This window comes from Staurois parvus, unplaced genomic scaffold, assembly GCF_062004578.1.
Source record: "Staurois parvus isolate SC_StPar_1 unplaced genomic scaffold, SC_StPar_1.0 ptg000436l, whole genome shotgun sequence".
In the NCBI taxonomy this organism is placed as follows: domain Eukaryota; kingdom Metazoa; phylum Chordata; class Amphibia; order Anura; family Ranidae; genus Staurois; species Staurois parvus.
The window spans coordinates 5,139,645-5,157,009 of NW_028318232.1; the positions used below are offsets into that span (position 1 = coordinate 5,139,645).

At 40.6% G+C, this 17,365-nt stretch overlaps 1 protein-coding gene across 2 annotated transcripts in view; it reads right to left on the reverse strand.

The window, feature by feature from the left end:
* Window positions 1–17,365, reverse strand: part of FAM234B (family with sequence similarity 234 member B) — a 160,542-nt gene that overhangs the window by 109,975 nt on the left and 33,202 nt on the right. For both annotated transcript variants that reach the window (XM_089687702.1, XM_089687701.1), the window contains 2 exons: window positions 8,371–8,460; window positions 8,080–8,268 (listed from right to left, as the gene is read on the reverse strand). In XM_089687702.1, coding sequence (XP_089543828.1) covers window positions 8,080–8,268; window positions 8,371–8,460 — 279 coding nt within the window. The remainder of the gene's footprint in view (window positions 1–8,079; window positions 8,269–8,370; window positions 8,461–17,365) is intronic.

The window sequence follows — 17,365 nt, forward strand, 5'->3', positions numbered from 1 at the left end:
CCACCGTGGGTCAACTCAATCCCTTCCAGGATAACAGAATAATTTTCTTAGCATGAAAGTATAATATTCGTAGCAACCTTTTAGCGTATTGTGAAAGTACTAGATTCCCGAATATACCTAGAAGACAATTCTTAGGATGTAAAATATTAGGTAGGCCCAGCATGGAGGATATAAAGGAGTCCACCTCCGACCAGAATTCTCGAGCTATCGGGCAGAACCAGAAACAATGCATGAAGAGTCCATGTCCACATCCTCTGAAACAGTCTACTGTAGGTAGTAAACTTATCTTATCTAACCGGGCAGGAGTAAGATGAGAAAGATGGAAAATTTTAAGTTGGATAATTCTATCTTTAGAGGAGATAACAGATTTATTGTAGGTATCACTGGATTCGGACCAGGCTGCCTCCTCAAACAGTATTTTCGGGTTGCCTGGGCAACCCGAAATCTAGGGTTGGAGTCTAGCACCAGAGCAGAATAATAAGTAGAAACAATTTAGTAAGGTCAGGTTGTCATAATAACTTTTCTAAAGGGGCTAATCTGTAAAGGGTTATCCAAAGTCCCAAATTGCGTACGCACTGCATGGCGAAGTTGATAATAAAATAAATAGTAGGGGGGTAGGTAAAATTCCACTCTCAATTGTTGGAATGTCTTAAAACCCTGGGCAGTAAACAGATGGCATAAATATTTAATTCCTCTAGAAGACCAAAGTTGGGGATCAGGCAGGGTGTAGAGTTCTTGCAAAGTGGAATAAGCCACAGAGGATTATTGGAAGATATAACCCAGGAGGTCTTAATTAAGCAGGTCAGCAAGTAAACAAGGACAAGGATGTACATAACATAGTAGTACCAGGAAGGGCAGGTACCTGGCGTTGATAAATACAATTATGCAAGGCTTTCAAGGATGAAGCGATAGCCACCTCAGTAGCAGTGCAGGCATTAGCGGAAGTAGGGAACAGCCAGTCATGTATATGGACCATTTGGGACGCCAAATAATATAGATAGAAGTCAGGGAAGGCCAGTCCCACCAAGGAAGTGGGCAACCTCAAAACCTCCATTGCCATCCTGGGGGGGTGATGCCTCCAAAGAAACACAGTACAAATAGTATTGATTTGTTTGAATAGGAATTTAGGTATTTTGTAAGGGGAATTAGCTAGAACATACAACAGCTTAGGGAGATAAATCAAGTTTCAGGATATTAACCCTTCCCATTAAATCCAACGGCAGCTCCATCCACTGCCTGGTATGGGTCCGCAGCTGGGCAATCAATGGACATACGCTGTTAGTAATGTAGGAGGACAATGGCAGCTGTATCGTAATCCCTAGATATCTGAACATGGTAACAACTTGTAGTTTAGACTCTGGGTGAATCACAGACACAGCACCAGGATCTAGTGGGACTAGGCTAGATTTATCCCAAATCACCCGAAAGCCAGAGTAATCACCAAAGAGAGTCATTTCTTGTAGTAGAGTATGCAAGGAGGCATGGGGGTTAGCTAAATATACCAAGGTATCATCAGCATAAAGGGAAATGCATTCCTCTATTGTATCAAGAGGAAGACCTCTAATAAAAGGGGAATTACAGATACAAATAGCAAGTGGTTCTATTGCTAGTGCAAATAGTAGGGGAGATAAGGGCAAACCTGCCTGGTGCCCCTATGTATCAGAAAGGCATCAGTAACATAGGAATTCACTCTAATTCTGGCCAGAGGTTCAGTGTAGAGCAGAAATGTCCAGGCCAGCATACGAGGGCCAAAGCCGTAGAGATGTAATACATAAAATAGATAGGGCCACTCCACATGATCAAAGGCTTTACAGGTGTCCAGTGAGATAAAAACATGTGTAGAGGAGAAGTCACGAGGATATTGCAAATTATGAAACAGTCTGCGAATGTTCATTCTAATGGAGCAACAGGGTATAAATCCACCCTGATCTCCCTTCACTAGGGTCTTCACTACATCATTCAAATGATTGGCCAATACTTTCACCAAAATTTTAACATCAACATAAATGAGGGAAATCGGCCTATATGAATCACACTTAAGAGGGTCTTTATGAGGTTTCAAAAGAAGTACAATCAATGCCTCTCGCATAGAGGGAGGTAAGACACCTGTCTCTAGGGCTTCATTAAATGTCCGAAGAAGGAATAGGCTAATCAGCGATCTAAAATGGGCATACCACTCAGCTGGAAATTCATCAAGGCCTGGGGTCTTATGAGCTGATAATTGTGAAATAGCCATGTCTATCTCCTCAACTGAGATAGGTACCTCCAGATCCCCTCTCACATATGGGGACAAAGACGGGAGGGTAACCCCTGTCAAATAGTTGAGCAACTGATCTGTGGAGTAATGGCCCATAGTAGCATAAAGATCAGTGTAGTATGACAGAAAGGTATCCGCAACTGCAAGGGGTGTAGTACCTAACTGTCTAGAAGGTAAATATAATAATAATAGAAGTAGGGGCATATTCAGGCCTAGTTAAATAGGCCAGTTGGCGGCCAGCCTTGTTACCATGTTCGAAAGTTTTTTGGGCAGTATATAGCATCTTTTTTTTAGTAAGGTCAAACAAGCGGAGTTCATAATCTCTACGTCTCAACATCCATTCGCAATAGTAAGGGGACCTAGGTCAGCAGTATAATTACTTTCAGCCGTCATCATGGCTGACTCCAGTTCCTCGGTGCCTACCTGAGCATTTTTACATAACATGCCAGTAACAGACATAAACGTTCCACGGAGGGTAGTTTTAAATGCCTCCCACTCCGTGGAGGGGTCAACAGTACCCAAATTTGTATTCCAGTAGTCAGCAATACCTTGCTCACACTCTCCCTGCACCACCCCGTCCTCCAACTACTGCGGATTCAAACGCCACAGTGCAGAACCAGTGCGCCACCCCTAGGTAAATAGGTAACCGCAGAGACCAAAAGAAGCATGGTCACAGAAGCAAAGGCCATATCAAGACGTGTTATAGTATTAAAGGAGTCAGAGTGGCAGGAGTAGTGACGAGCATCAGGGTGTTTCCTCCGCCATATTTCAGTAAGATCGTACACCTGTGCCCAATCTAGGAATGACTGATATGTTTTACCACCACCCCCCAGCGGTCAACAGAAGGACCCAATACTGCGTTGAAGTTTCCAACATAAAGTAAGAGACTATTAGGGAGAGACAGAGTCATAAGGAACAATTTAGGGGATCCAGAGAGAACGGAGGTGGAATATAAACATTGACTAATGTAAACATAATAGAAGCAATCTGAATGGTAAGGACAACAAATCTCCCTTCCGGATCTGTTTTTACCTGGACAATGTCGGCTGGGAGGGATTTAGCCAGCAATATAGAAACCCCACGGGAGTAGGAGGTATGGGTAGAGTGGAAGGACCTAGCTATCCTATGATGTTTAAGGGCCAAAATCCTAAATCCTACAGCCAATTAAATGGGTTTCCTGGAGACATACAATATGTGGTCTATGTTTTTTTTAGAAAAGAGAACACAATGACCGCTTTTGAGGTGAGTTCAGCTCTAGTATTCCATGAAAGGACCCTAAGTGGTACAGACATAAAAAATCAGTAGGAACATCTACATAATCACAGGATAACCTCGTAACATACAGTACATCCATACAGCCAGACTGTAGAACTGTGGGGAAAAGGCACGTGAGATTAGCAAGGAAAAAACAAATAAAAACTTCCCGTTCCCAACTGAGAACTTCCAAGAACCCTCCCTTTCCACCCTGCTCTTCCATCCTCAACTTAGAGAGCTTAAATCCCATAAACTCTCAAACATCCAGTGGCCTCGCCACTAACAGGTTGGAAGGTATGCTGAAGTCCGGATGGCTCTTTAAAGTAGAAGTCAAATCCTCTAAAAGGGGTAGAGAGACTCTCTGAGGCAGGGCCAAAAAGACAAAAATGGGCAGTCTATCATTACAGAAGGAGTTAAGTGGGAGACAAAGGTAACAGGATCCACCAGCACAACTGAAGCAGTTCAAAGAGAGTTCCAAAACGTTGAAAAGGAGTATGGGCACAGGAGAGCTTGATAGGGTTAATGTCGCCCACTCCTGGGCTCCGGCCCAAAGCAGTCATCCAGCCAAGACATCACCTTCTTTGAGGTAGTATAAAAATGAGCTTTCCTGTCATGAATAATGTGTAACTTGGCTGGAAAGAGCATAGCATATTGTTAGTTATGAGTGCTAAGACATGCTTTACAGTAGCATAAGAAGCGCGTTGACATTGAACATCTGCAGAAAAGTCAGGATAAATAGAGATGATAGCACCGTTACACCAAAGAGGCCCCTGCTCCCTAGCATTGCGGAGGATAAAAACTTTATCTTAAAAGTTGAGGATGCATGCAATCATGGAGCGAAGACGGGAGCTGGAAGGAGGTAGGCACGGTGGTGTGCGATGGGCCCATTCAATCACAAAATTGGAGGGTAACTTTTCAGCTCCAAAGGTGTCCCTTAACCAGGGAGAAAGAAACTGTTCTGGAGATGAGCCCTCTGGGAATCCCACAAAGCCACCTCCATTCTCTCCCGAAGGTTTTGTACATCTTGTTTTAGCAAGGAAAATCCAACATGGGATGGTCTCTATCTGTGCAGTCAAAGAGGTCTTGCAGTCATATATGGCCTGCATGATCTGAAATAATGTAGGTTCAGAAGATTGCTGAACAGTAACCCCCTCAGTATCAGAGTGAGGAGGGGATCCCAAAGAATATGAAACGACTGCAGGCAGGGCAGAGATCTCAGGGGAAGAAGCACTCACCAATCCAGCAGGGTCCATCTGGGAGAGAGCAAGAGGCGGCAGCGTGGAGAAGACAGCATGCATTGAGCTGGCACCATCTTGCCTGTGAAAGCAGGCCAGCTTTTCCGCCGTCAAGGAAGCCTTTGCATGCCCAATTTTAACCATGCTAATGGTATAGCGATGTGCTCACCATCAGGAGGAGCAGAACGATGTGATTTGAGTGAGGATTCGGCACAGCATGACTGAAGGATGCTGAAATAGAGCCAGAGCTCAGTCCGGCATCAGGCCACACCCCCTGAAAATAATAATTTGATCCCCTGCAGATTTTGTAAGTTTGCCCACTTACAAAGAAATGAAGGGTCTATAATTTTTATGTAGGTGTATTTTAAATGATAGAGACAGAATATTAACCAAAAATCCAGAAAAAACATGATACAAATGTTATAAATTGAGTTGCAGTTCAGTGAGTAAAATAAGTATTTGATCCCCTACCTACCAACAATAATTCTGGATCCCACAGAATGGCTACTGTATGTGCTCATGTGGTACACAGATTAGTCCTATCAATTTAAGAAAGTGCTCCTAATAAAAACTCATTATGTGTGTAAAAGACACCTGTCTTCTTTACAAGAATCTTTCTTGGGCACCACCATGGGCAAGACCAAAGAGCTGTCAAAGGACCTCAGGGACAAGATTGTAGACCTGCACAAGGCTGGAATAGGCTACAAGACCATCAGCAAGACATTTGGTTAGAAGGAGACAACGGTTGGAGTGATTATTCACAGATGGAAGAAATACAAAATAACCATCAATCGCCCTCGGTCTGGAGCTCCATTCAGTATTTCGCCTCATGGGGTAAAGACTGGATCATGAGAAAAGTGATGGATCAGCCCAGAGCTACACGGGAAGAGCTTGTGAATGTTCTTAAGGCAGTTGTGCCCACAGTCACCAAACAAACCATTGGTAACACAATACGCCACCGTGGATTGAAATCCTGCAGCGCTCGCAAGGTCTCCCTCCTCAAGAAGGCACATGTACAGGTCTGCCTGAAGTTTCCAATGAACATCTAAAAAATTCAGAGAAGGATTGGGAGAAAAGTGCTGTGGTCAGATAAGACCAAAATTGAGCTCTTTGGCATTAACTTGACTCGCCGTGTTTAGAGGAAGAAAAATGCTGACTATGACCTAAGAACACCATCCCTACAGTCAAGCATGGAGGTGGAAATATTATGCTTCGGGGCGGTTTATCTGCTAAAGGTACAGGTCGGCTTTGAGAGGCCAATGAATGGGGCCATGTGTTGTAAAATCTTGGATGAGAACCTTTTTCTCTCAGACAGAACACTGAAGATGGGTTGTGGATGGGTCTTCCAGCATTACAATGACCCAAAACATGTCACCAAGGCCACAAAAGAGTGGCTCAAGAAAAAGCACATTAAAGTCATGGAGTGGCCTAGCCAGTCTCCAGACCCGAATGCTATAGAAAATATATGGAGGGAGTTGAAACTTCAAGTTGCCAAGTAACAGCCAAGAAACCTTAAGGATTTAGAGAAGATCTTTAAAGCAGAGTGGACCAAAATTCCTACTGAGATGTGTGCAAACCTGGTAACCAACTACAAGAAACATCTTACCTCTGTGCTTGGCAAAAAGGGTTTCTCCACCAAGTATTAAGCCATGTTTTGCTTGAGGATCAAATACTTATTTTACTCACTGAACTGCAACTCAATTTATAACATTTGTATCATGTGTTTTTCTGGATTTTTGGTTGATATTCTATTTCTATCATTTAAAATACACCTATGATAAAAATTATAGAACCTTCATTCCTTTGTAAGTGAGCAAACATAAAAAATATGCAGGGGATCAAATAATTATTTTCCCCACTGTATATACTGCCGTTTCGTCTAAATCTTTATAGCTGGTCCTTACTCTCTAGTCTCCTCGTGGTCCCCCAGTAACACCATGGGTGCTGTTGGCGGTCTTTTCTGGCTCATCAGTTGAAGTGTCCTTTAGGCTCCCAGACTAGTGGACAAGATATGTGAGGGCAATATTAAGGTATTATCCAACAACTATAACATATTTGTTACACAATATTAATGATATATTTTGCACATGACGGATCTTTTCAAACTTTTTCTTCTGAATAATTATTGAATATAATTGTTGTGATTGTCTCTGTGATTACTAAATGGGGAAGAAAATGTTCTATAGACATGTCTTCATCTGTAAAATTTGGGGGAATAAAGTGTCTTTTTAATTAATTTTTGGTTCATTTTGGCTAATGGCACTTTGAAAGTCCCATCTGTACTTATTCTGTTTGTATTTCTTTAAATCTGGGATGTGGTGTCAGGTGACCACCCATGAATTCCTTCTTCTAGCAGTCTGTAAAAGTATGAATACTTTAAAAGCCCAGAATCTTCTAAGCATAAGGCAAGTTCACCAAGTGTGCCTTACATCTCATTGCAGTCCCAGAAGCATTTGTGTGTTGGTGAGTGAAGGGTAAAAGTGTGCCAACAAATGATGGAACCATGTACTACCTGGTTTAAATGCAGATTCAGATGTGACTATCAGATATAGATGTGGCTATATTCAAAGCACATGAGGTGATCATGGACCAGATTTGTTGCCAGTCCGTCTGGGGTTTTGGTGTGCTGAAGTTCCTTCTCCCTACTGGAAATGTAAGCATGGCTTGTGTGTTTAGTTGAGCAGTTAATCTGGAAATAAATGATGAAAGCAGTTCTCTTTTTATAGCAGTTTTGTGGATATATGGTGATCCTGAGATCATGTTTTTTGCACAATTTGCATGAATCTGTGTTATTCCCAATACATCTTTAGGTTTATCCTGTTTATTAACACCAGCTTTGATCTATAACATGCTTTCTATAGGATATTTGTACAAAATATCGTAAGCTATATATTGTACTGATTTTATTAAAAAAAAAACAAAAACAAAACTTTTGAACTCTTGGACATTGGTTTAGCACTCTCGTTAATATGTACATACAAAAAGCAAACAAGGGTTTTATCCTTCACCGTACTCTTCTAAAAATAAAATTTTTTATTTGCTGCTGCTGGAGGATGGTCCAGAGATTTAAAAAATGATAATGTCAAATCAAGCTTCGCAAGGTAAATTGCTTACATTTCCAACAAAAAATACTAGTGGGGACTCAACATCATGTAGGGCAAGTTGTTCTGCCCATTAGCAAGAATTGATTGTAGACTTCCAACAGCTGCTGTTACTTCAGTACATATGAAGACTCATTTTCATATGAAAGTTGAACAAATCTGATGTAGCAAATTTTAAAATTCCAATATAAGTTATTCCTGGAAACAAATCAGAGAGAGAGATTTCTCTTACCTGTGGAAGCACTTATTAGAGTAAGGAGTTTGGATGTCCCGGTTAAAAGACACGTGTCATTTTGTTGGGTTTTCAAAACTAGTTGTCCACACTGAATGCTTCTGAGGTTCTCCTGAGAATGCCTCTTCCACAGCAAACTCCCATTAATTCCAGAAAGTGCAGAAATACTGGGCTGTGCTTCTAAAACAGCTATAAAAGAGAAGATAAGGTAATACTACCGATTTCTAGTTAAAGAACATAGAGCAGGAAAGTGCAACAGAATAAAGCATTATACATTCAACTATTGCTTACCAAGTGAAATGTTGGTATTGAGCGACAGCAGGAGAATATCAGGTACTCCATCCTTATTCACATCAAACAACTCCATTGGAGAGGACACCTCTGTGCGGAAAAAAAACAACATGAAAATGTATTGCCACTGAATTCAACTTTTATTTTTTACTGAATTTTTTTTAAATCCCAGTTTTGTCCAGTTTACTAAATAATGAACAAAGTAATTGCAGTGCTGCAAAGTTTTTTGGTCACCCTCAAAATCCCATCACATAGTTTTACTTTTCCAGTATACAAATCATTGCACAGGAATAAAATCACAGATTATATAGTCTGCTTCAAAAGTATGGCATTTTATGGTTCAGTTTTAGCTATACAGCATGTTTAGAATGTGTTAATGGATGTAGTGTAGTGGTGTGGTAATGAATAATGTTGATATGTATATGGAATGTCAGTGAGCGCTATGGGTGTGTAGAAAGGTATAAGCTGCTGGCACTAAAGGACCACCCTTGGTATCCTCACTAGTGCTGAACCTTTTATATATCATTCAATAATTTTGATATATTGATTAAAAAATGTATTTTTCATTTACAGCCAGCAGGTGTTTTTTTTTCAATGTGTTTACCAGTCTTTATTGTTTGTGATGAAAAATATTGTTTACAAAATGAAATAGTTCATGATCCAATTTACAAAGGAGTGGTACTCCCTCACTTTACTCCCCTCCCACGTGTTCTCTGTCTGAAAACCCAGCTTATTGCACAAAAACATATTGTATTATACACATATAAAAAAAAAAAAATCTCAGTTTTCATGGGAAAACATAGCAAATAGAAAAATAATATAGTATATACAAATGCTACACTAGTCATATTGTATTTGATTATTAAAAATTACAATTCCTTTTCAATATGGCAGTGTGGAGGTCATCCGTACACAGCTGAATGTTATTTGTTGCTTGTGTGATTGGCCCACTGATTTTCCTAGAAGTCTGCACTAAGATTCAAGTAGATTTTAGGCATCCTCTGCAACATAAGTTTCATTTTTGGTGAGATACTCCCAAAGTTACTTCTAAAAGAGATGGAGACTCTGCAACTTTCCTCATTAGAACATGGCATCAGGTGATTAATAATGAAAATGTCTCTCCCATTCAGATTCACTTTGCACACTGATATAAACAGAAGAGGGGATGCTACATTGTGGTGATCATGGCCCTTTCCCAACTTTTCTGTTGCTGCCATGAATCTCAAAATTACCTTTTTTTTTAATGGTATATTTTCTCCTGAAGGAAGAATGCTATGACAGACCTGGTGGATTCCATGTGAAACTTTGTTTATCTGAATGAAGACCGTGGCTGCAGGGGAGAGGAACCCCTACCTGCAGTCACAGGGAAAGGAGCTCTTGAGGTGGTGTGCGGGTGCTTAGGACCCTGTTACCCTATACACCAGTGTAACATAATACACTCCTAAATGTAAACTTGGCCTTTAAGGTATAAACACCATTACAAACTCACACACTGTGATAATTGTAATAGACCTACAGAAGAGAAGTGGTGTCACCCTAGAACAGAATATTTTTGTAATCACTTTTATTCTTAATCACAAGAAATGCATACATACCTTTTGATAGAAATAATTGTTTCTTTATGGAGACACAATGTAAAGCATTGGATCAAAAAAAAGCATTGATCTACTGCTTTAAAAAAAAAATGAACGAAACGGGAAGTGACATCGCTCCAGTCCTCCAAGGGCATAGAGATGAGTGGAGGCCATCTTTCCTGCACTCGTCTCTATGCCCAGCGCCAGGATCAATGGTTTCTCAGGTAAGGCTGAGAACTACCGAGCTGCTGCCAGTGGCGGAGGGTGAGGGGGGCAGCGGCGGATGGTGAGGGGCAGGAGGTGGTGAGGGGCAGGGTTTTTTTGGCACCTGCATCTGTGCTTTTTTTTTCATTTCGGCCAAAAAGTTTTGCCAATAACGCTGCATGAGATAACATTGCAGAGAGTGCACAGAAGCTTGCAAGATCACTAGATGTCAGGAAGAATCAAAGGGTACTTAAAGCGGAGCTCCACCCAAAAACGAAAGTTCCACTTTAATGCTTTGTCCCCAGGTCCCCATTAAGGATTGGTACTTCTAGGACACGACAGGTCCCGGAAGACTACGGGGCCATTCACAAAGCACAGCGCTCCTCGCGCAGGCACAGTGGGCACCCGGCTGTGAAGCAGGGCCGAGGGACAGGTAAGTGTCTGTATTTTAAAAGTCAGCAGCTACAGTTTTTGCAGCTGCTGACTTTCATTTTTTTTGTTTTCAGCATTAACTCCGCTTTAATAGATCTAACAAAACACTTTCAATGAGATTTAACAGACCAACATTAAACAAATAAGAGAAGCTTAATATTAGGGTTTACATGTCCTTAAAGTCTAAAATGTGGATTTCTCCTGAGACAGTTCCTGTTAAATACTAGATATATTACAAAATCTACTTCGATGCTTACGATTAGGGGTTCTAACAATGTTCTGTTGTAGTAGTTCAGTTCCTGTGTTCACTCCTTTAAATACAATGGGGATCGAAAGTTTGGGCACCCCTGCTAAAAATTTGTATTAATGTGCATAAAGAAGCCAAGAAAAGATGAAAAAAATCTCCAAAAGGCATCAAACTACAGATTAGACATTCAACATAATTGAAAATCTATGGATAGACCTTAAAAGAGCAGTGCGTGACAGACAGCCCAGAAATCTCAAAGAACTGGAAGACTTTTGTAAGGAAGAATGGGCAAAGATACCTCAAACAAGAATTGAAAGACTCTTGGCTGGCTACAAAAAGAGTTTACAAGCTGTGATACTTGCCAAAGGGGGCAGTACAAGATATTAACTCTGCAGGGTGCCCAAACTTTTGCAGACACCATTTTTTTGTTTTCTGTTATTTTGAAAGTGTAAATGATGGAAATAAAATCTAAGTTTTGTTGACATTTTATAAGAATGTCTAATCTGTAATTTGATGCCTTTTGGAGATTTTTCCATCTTTCCTTGGCTTCTTTATGCACATTAATACAAATTTTTAGCTGGGGTGCCCAAACTTTCGATCCCCACTGCACATGCTTTTTTATTTGCCTAAAAATTTAGGATCTGCTAAGGAAGGACTATCGCTTATAAATGCTGCCTATGATGTCTTATGTATGCTGCATCTGAATAATGATGATGAAGATCTCTTCTTTTAATGTCATAATAAAGATTAAGTTGTAATCTTGCAGATTCTTTAGAAAATCTATTACTAGAATATTAAATGCACATACATACATAGTTGGTAAGGTTGAATATAGCCACCAGTCCATCCAGTTCAAAACCAGTGTGGTGTGTGTTTATGTCAATACCATTTTCCATATCCCTGTATATTGCGTTCACCAAGATGCCCATCTAAGAGTTTTTGTTTAAACTAATAACACATCCCGCTGACACCATCAACTGTGTAAGGGAGTTAAACACCCCACATACACACGGTCCGAATATCAGCTGGTTCAGAGGGAATGGGCAGACATTAAAACCATGTGTGCAGCTGTCCTTCCAACAGAAGCCAATGTGAGGACTGGCTTTTGACTGGGACATACTGGAAAACCAGCATCTGATCAGCACTTGCTAGTGTGTTCTTTCAGCGATCTCTCAGCCTGTTGGGTTGAAAGGAAAAAAAAACTGAATATGTGTATTAGATATTCCTGCCATGACAGTAAGGAACCCTTTACACAGTTTAAGGTTAAACCATTTATCCTACAATTTCATTAAGTAGCCACGTCTTCTTAAAGTGGAACTTTACCCATAACTTGATTAAAAAAGTAATGTTCTTTAGTAAGGAACATACATTCCACATTAATTATTATGCTACCAAAATTAGTGTGTGCTGTAAATTGCCTCCAGCAATGCTCCTGTTTCTTCTTGCTGGAGGCAGCCATTTTGCTAAAGCCCAGGGCCTGTGAACAGACGTAAATCATAAAGCGGAACTAAACCCATCGGTTTAACAGTTTCAAAAGCCAGTTACATTCCTGGAATGCCAGGATTGCTAACTGTCACATTTGCTTGTGTACTCAACGAAACTGTCAAAACATCAAATAGTTGTGTGTCATAACTGGTCACATGTGCTGCATCATGGCATTTGCAGAGCAAACAGAAGCAGCTTCCTTGGCTGTAAAGGATAGGAGGGTTTAAGGGTTTATTCTGCTTTAGGCCTGGTTCACACCATTGCGTTTTTTTTGTACTTTCTGCAGAAATGCACCACAGTCCATTTAACATGGTTTCCTCTGGAAATGTTTACATCTATGATTTTTTGAGCTGCTGCGTTTTTGGAAAAGGTCAGGGACTTTTTTAAACGCAAAAAGCAGTGTTTTTGCTATAACAGAATTCAATGGAAAAGCTGCTGAAACACTTGTACTGCGTTTTTGCTGTTACCACGTTTTGCGTTTTTTTCTGACTAGCAACAAAAAAACATTTCCACTTTAACATAAAAAAAAGCTGGAAAAAACGCAAAACGTTTTAAAAATGCAGAAAAAACTTGCTTGGAAAAACGCAGGGCACAATGCAAAAAGAATTATAAAATGAATCAAAATCAAACTGCATAAGTTTGAACCAGGCCAGCCTGAAGTGATCTAGCAGGACTTCATTTTCTGACCAAAGTTCCACTTTAAGATTCCTGAAACTTAATATTTTTTATCCATGCCAGAATCACCATTGAGGTATTTGTATATTGCTGTCATATCTCCTCTCAAGCATCTCTTCTCCAGGGAGTATAAGTTTAATTTTTGTAGTTATTCCTTGAAACTGAGGTCCTCCAGTCCCATTTTTAGCTTTGTTGCCCTTCTCTGGGCTCTCTCCAGTTCTTCCAGCACATCTTTCCTGAAGACTGTTGAGGAGAACTGGATGGCATATTCAAGCTGTGGCTGGACCAGAGTTTTGCAAAGTGGTAGAATTATAGTTTTTTTTCTTGAGTAAATATGCTTTATAATGCATGCTAATATTCTGTTTCCTGTGCTTGCCGAAGATTAGCATTGCATGCCATTGCTGAGCCCCTGATCTACTAAGACCCTCAGATCTTTTTTTAATCCTGGATTCCCCCAAAGTTTCTCCACCTAGCGAGTAACTTGCGTTCATACTTTTAGCCCTGAAGCGCATTACTGTACATTTTCAAAACATTAAACCTCATTTGCCATGTAGTTTCCCATTCCTTTATTTTACTCAGCTATATCCTGCTGTGAAGTGTATGCTCTGCTTAGCTTTGTGTCGTTCGCAAACACTGCAATTGAGCTATTTATGCCAACCTCTATATCATTTATGAATAAATTAAACAAAATTGGTTCCAGGACAGAGCTTTGGTGCATCCCACTTACCATTCCAGACCATTCTCAGTGCATGCCATTTATCACCACCTTTTGGATGCGCTTCTCTAACCAGTTTTCTATCCAGGTACATACCCTAAGGTCCATGCCAGTAGACCTCAATTTGTGAATAAAGAATTTATGTATCAAATGCTGTTGCAAAATCCATATACACAACATCTACAGGCCTTACTTTATCAAGATGGCAGCTCACTTCCTTCTAGAATGTTAATAGATTGGCCTGGCAAGAACGATCTTTAATAAATCCATTCCAACTATTAATAATGATATGGTTTTCATCAGCAAATTATTGGATATAATCCTATGTCACCCCCTCCAATAGTTTACAAACTATCCATGTTAGACTGACTGGCCTGTAGTTCCCAGGTATAAATCTGTGCCTTTATTTAAATAATGGTACCACATTGGCTTTTCACCAATCGGCTGGTACCATTCCAGTCATGAAGCAGTCCATAAAAGGCCAAGTTCTTTTAGGACTCTCGGGTGAAAGCCATCTGGTCCTGGTGATTCATTTGCGTTAAGTCTTTTTCAGGCAAAAAGCCACAAGGGTACATTAAATGATGTGTTACTACAAATAACGAGGAGAAGAATGCATTTAATGCAGTTGCCTTCTCCTGGTCAGTGGTCAACAACTTCTGATCATCCTTTATGAGGCCAATATTTTCTGACCTTGCTTTCTACTATTAATACAGTTAAAACATTTTTTGGCATTTTTTCCATACATACACGTAAAACACACCACCTTTTCCACTGAATAGTACTATATATTGTCTGTTTTCCTGCATAATTTCACATATCTTATGTCCTATAGTTATTCATTACATACAATCAAGTGTAAGTACAGTACATATGATCTGGTATTACAGATAGACAAGTCTGCACATACAAAGTTCAAGACAGACTAAACAGTGTAGTAAAATAAATAACTCTGGATTTTTTGTTTGCAATGCTTTAAGTATAGTTAAATCCAAGATTGGAAATTTTATATATTGCAGCTTACCAGTCCTTTAATATGATGACTAGAGTTTTTTATTTCGCTTTTCTGTTGATCCTGGCAATAACCCAAGTCCTATCACAGGGTGACAATGCTCATTCACTGTCTATGCAGTCTATGCAGAAGCAGCAATATAACCTCCAGGACAAAGTGGGTAAGACTATAGATGACCCTCCTTACTACTCATATACCATTGGAATGTGGTATTTTGTTCACAGAGAGAACCAAAACAAATGAAAATATTTTCTGACGTTTCAGTGCAGCAATTTCGCTCATTATAGCAACTTAGTTCACTAGATTCCTGGCAGGGTCAATCTTTTTTTTTTCCCTGAACTTGCAGAATTAAGAAAACATGGGGAAACTTTCAGCTATTGGCTGTGGTTTCAGCTGCAATCTCATGTCTTCTGAATAACCCCATGACTGGTACCCGTCATAGACACTTGTCAAGAGCACTGACTATGCCTACCCTTTCTTGCTCGCCCCCTCCATTTATAGAAGCTGTACTACAGCTTCTATCAATGAAAGGAGCACTATAAATGGATGATGGGCAAGGGAATGAAAGGTCCACCCCCTCCATTTATGGAATAGATTGTTTTTCATTCATGGAAGCTAGAATACAGCTTCGATAAATGGAGGAGGGGAGGCGAAAATGGTGGGCATAGTTGGCGCTCTTGATGATTTCCTATCACAGGTCCCTCGGCTCGTATTAACCCCATCAGCCCGGAAGATTATGGCTGTGAGTTGGGGGACAGAGGTCTTCAGATTCCAAATAAAACCAGTCAGTGGTACAAGGGACACTTTTATGGACTGCAAGTACCATCCCTTCTGTTGATTTTCTTAAGCTTTGACTAAACTAAAGCTTTAAAATTATGAGTGCACACTGAGGAGGGTATTCTAACTAATAAAATTGCAGCACAAACTTTGTAGTACAAGCTGTTAGGAAGGATTTTTATATTAACATGTTTAACTATCACAATAACTCAAAAGGTTCACTTTATTTCATGGCAAACACACACACACGCATGCACGCAGCAGCTCACCTCTACATTCAGCTCCTAAGCATTACTGCATTATTGTGGACTTCGTAGCCCAGACTTTTGTTATACTTTTCATTCTGTAATCTAAAGCAGCGGGTTGAAAAAAAAAACCCAGATCCCACCATCCACATAAGCGGGGACTCTCCCTACTCCCCATCTGAAACCGGTTTAAAAACCGTTTTCCATTGAACAAACAGGGCTACACACATACTGAAATTCGGCTGACTGCTGAACCAGCCGAATTTGTATACATGTATACCCAGCTTAAGATAAGAACAAGGAAGAACAAATACTATCCTTGAGATAACAGAGGAAGTGTACCCAACAAAACTCAGAATTTTTGATATGATCAATGGTAATTTCTTCACACTTAACAAACAGATATTACAAAACACTTTAATTGGTGTATATAACAGATCAATAGGAAGCAAATACAAGAAGGTCATTGTCAGAGTTTACCTTCACTGGCATAACAGCATTTAAAGCAGAAATTCACCCCATAAACTAACTTTGTCCAACTGTCCTCCTCATATCCCCACTACATTTTAACCACTTGGTAACCGTTCTGTAGCGGAATGACAGCTACAGCGCGGTCATCCAGTTATGGGAGGGCATCATATGATGTCCTCCCAGAACACGCCCTCTCACGCACCCCCAGCGGCGCGCAACTGGTGATCTCCATGATCGCTGTGTCCTACGAACACAGCTGATCATGTGATGAGATAAAACCTCAATCACAGCGGCCTTTTACCACATGATCAGCTGTGTCCAATGACACAGCAAATCACGGAGTAAATACAGTTGCCTGTTATTGGCAGCAATTTCCTCACGCTGTCACAGCGTGAGGAAAGTACTGCCGATAACTGGCAGCTGTCACAGAGCAGATCGGCACTGATCATCAGGGCACTGACGATCAGTGCCCTGCAGTGCCGCCCAGCAGTGCCGCCCACCAGTCCCACTCACAAGTGCCCAGCAGTGCCTCCCACCAGTGCCACCCATCAGTGCCCCCTAGCAGTGCCACCCATCAGTGCCGCCCAGCAGTTGCGCCCATCAGTGCCATCAGTCAGTGCTGCCAGTCAGTGCCACCTTTCAGTGCCCATGATTGCCGCATATCAGTGCAGCATCATCAGTGCCTCCTCATCAATGTCCACCAGTGCGCTTCATCAGTGCCACCTCATCGGTGCCATCAGTGCAGCCTCATCAGTGCACATCAGTTTAGGAGAAAAATTACCTGTTTGCAAAATTTTATAATAGAAACAAAGAAAAACGTTTATTTTTTTTTTCAAATGTTTTGCTCTTTTTTTTTTTGTTTATAGTGTAAAAAATAAAACACCCAGTGGCGATTAAATACCACCAAAAGAAAGCTCTATGTGTGTGAAAAAAAAATTATAAAAATGTCATATGGGTACAATGTTGCATGACTGCACAACTGTCATTCAAAGTGCGATAGTGCTGAAAGCTGAAAATTGGCCTGGGCGCGAAAGGGGTATAAGTACCCAGTAAGCAAGTGGTTAAAGAGGCCTTTATTTGTATTTCTTTTTTTTTAATATTCATTATTTTTTTCTTTTTTACTCCACACCACTCCAATTTTCCCCTAGCCAAGAATGACAA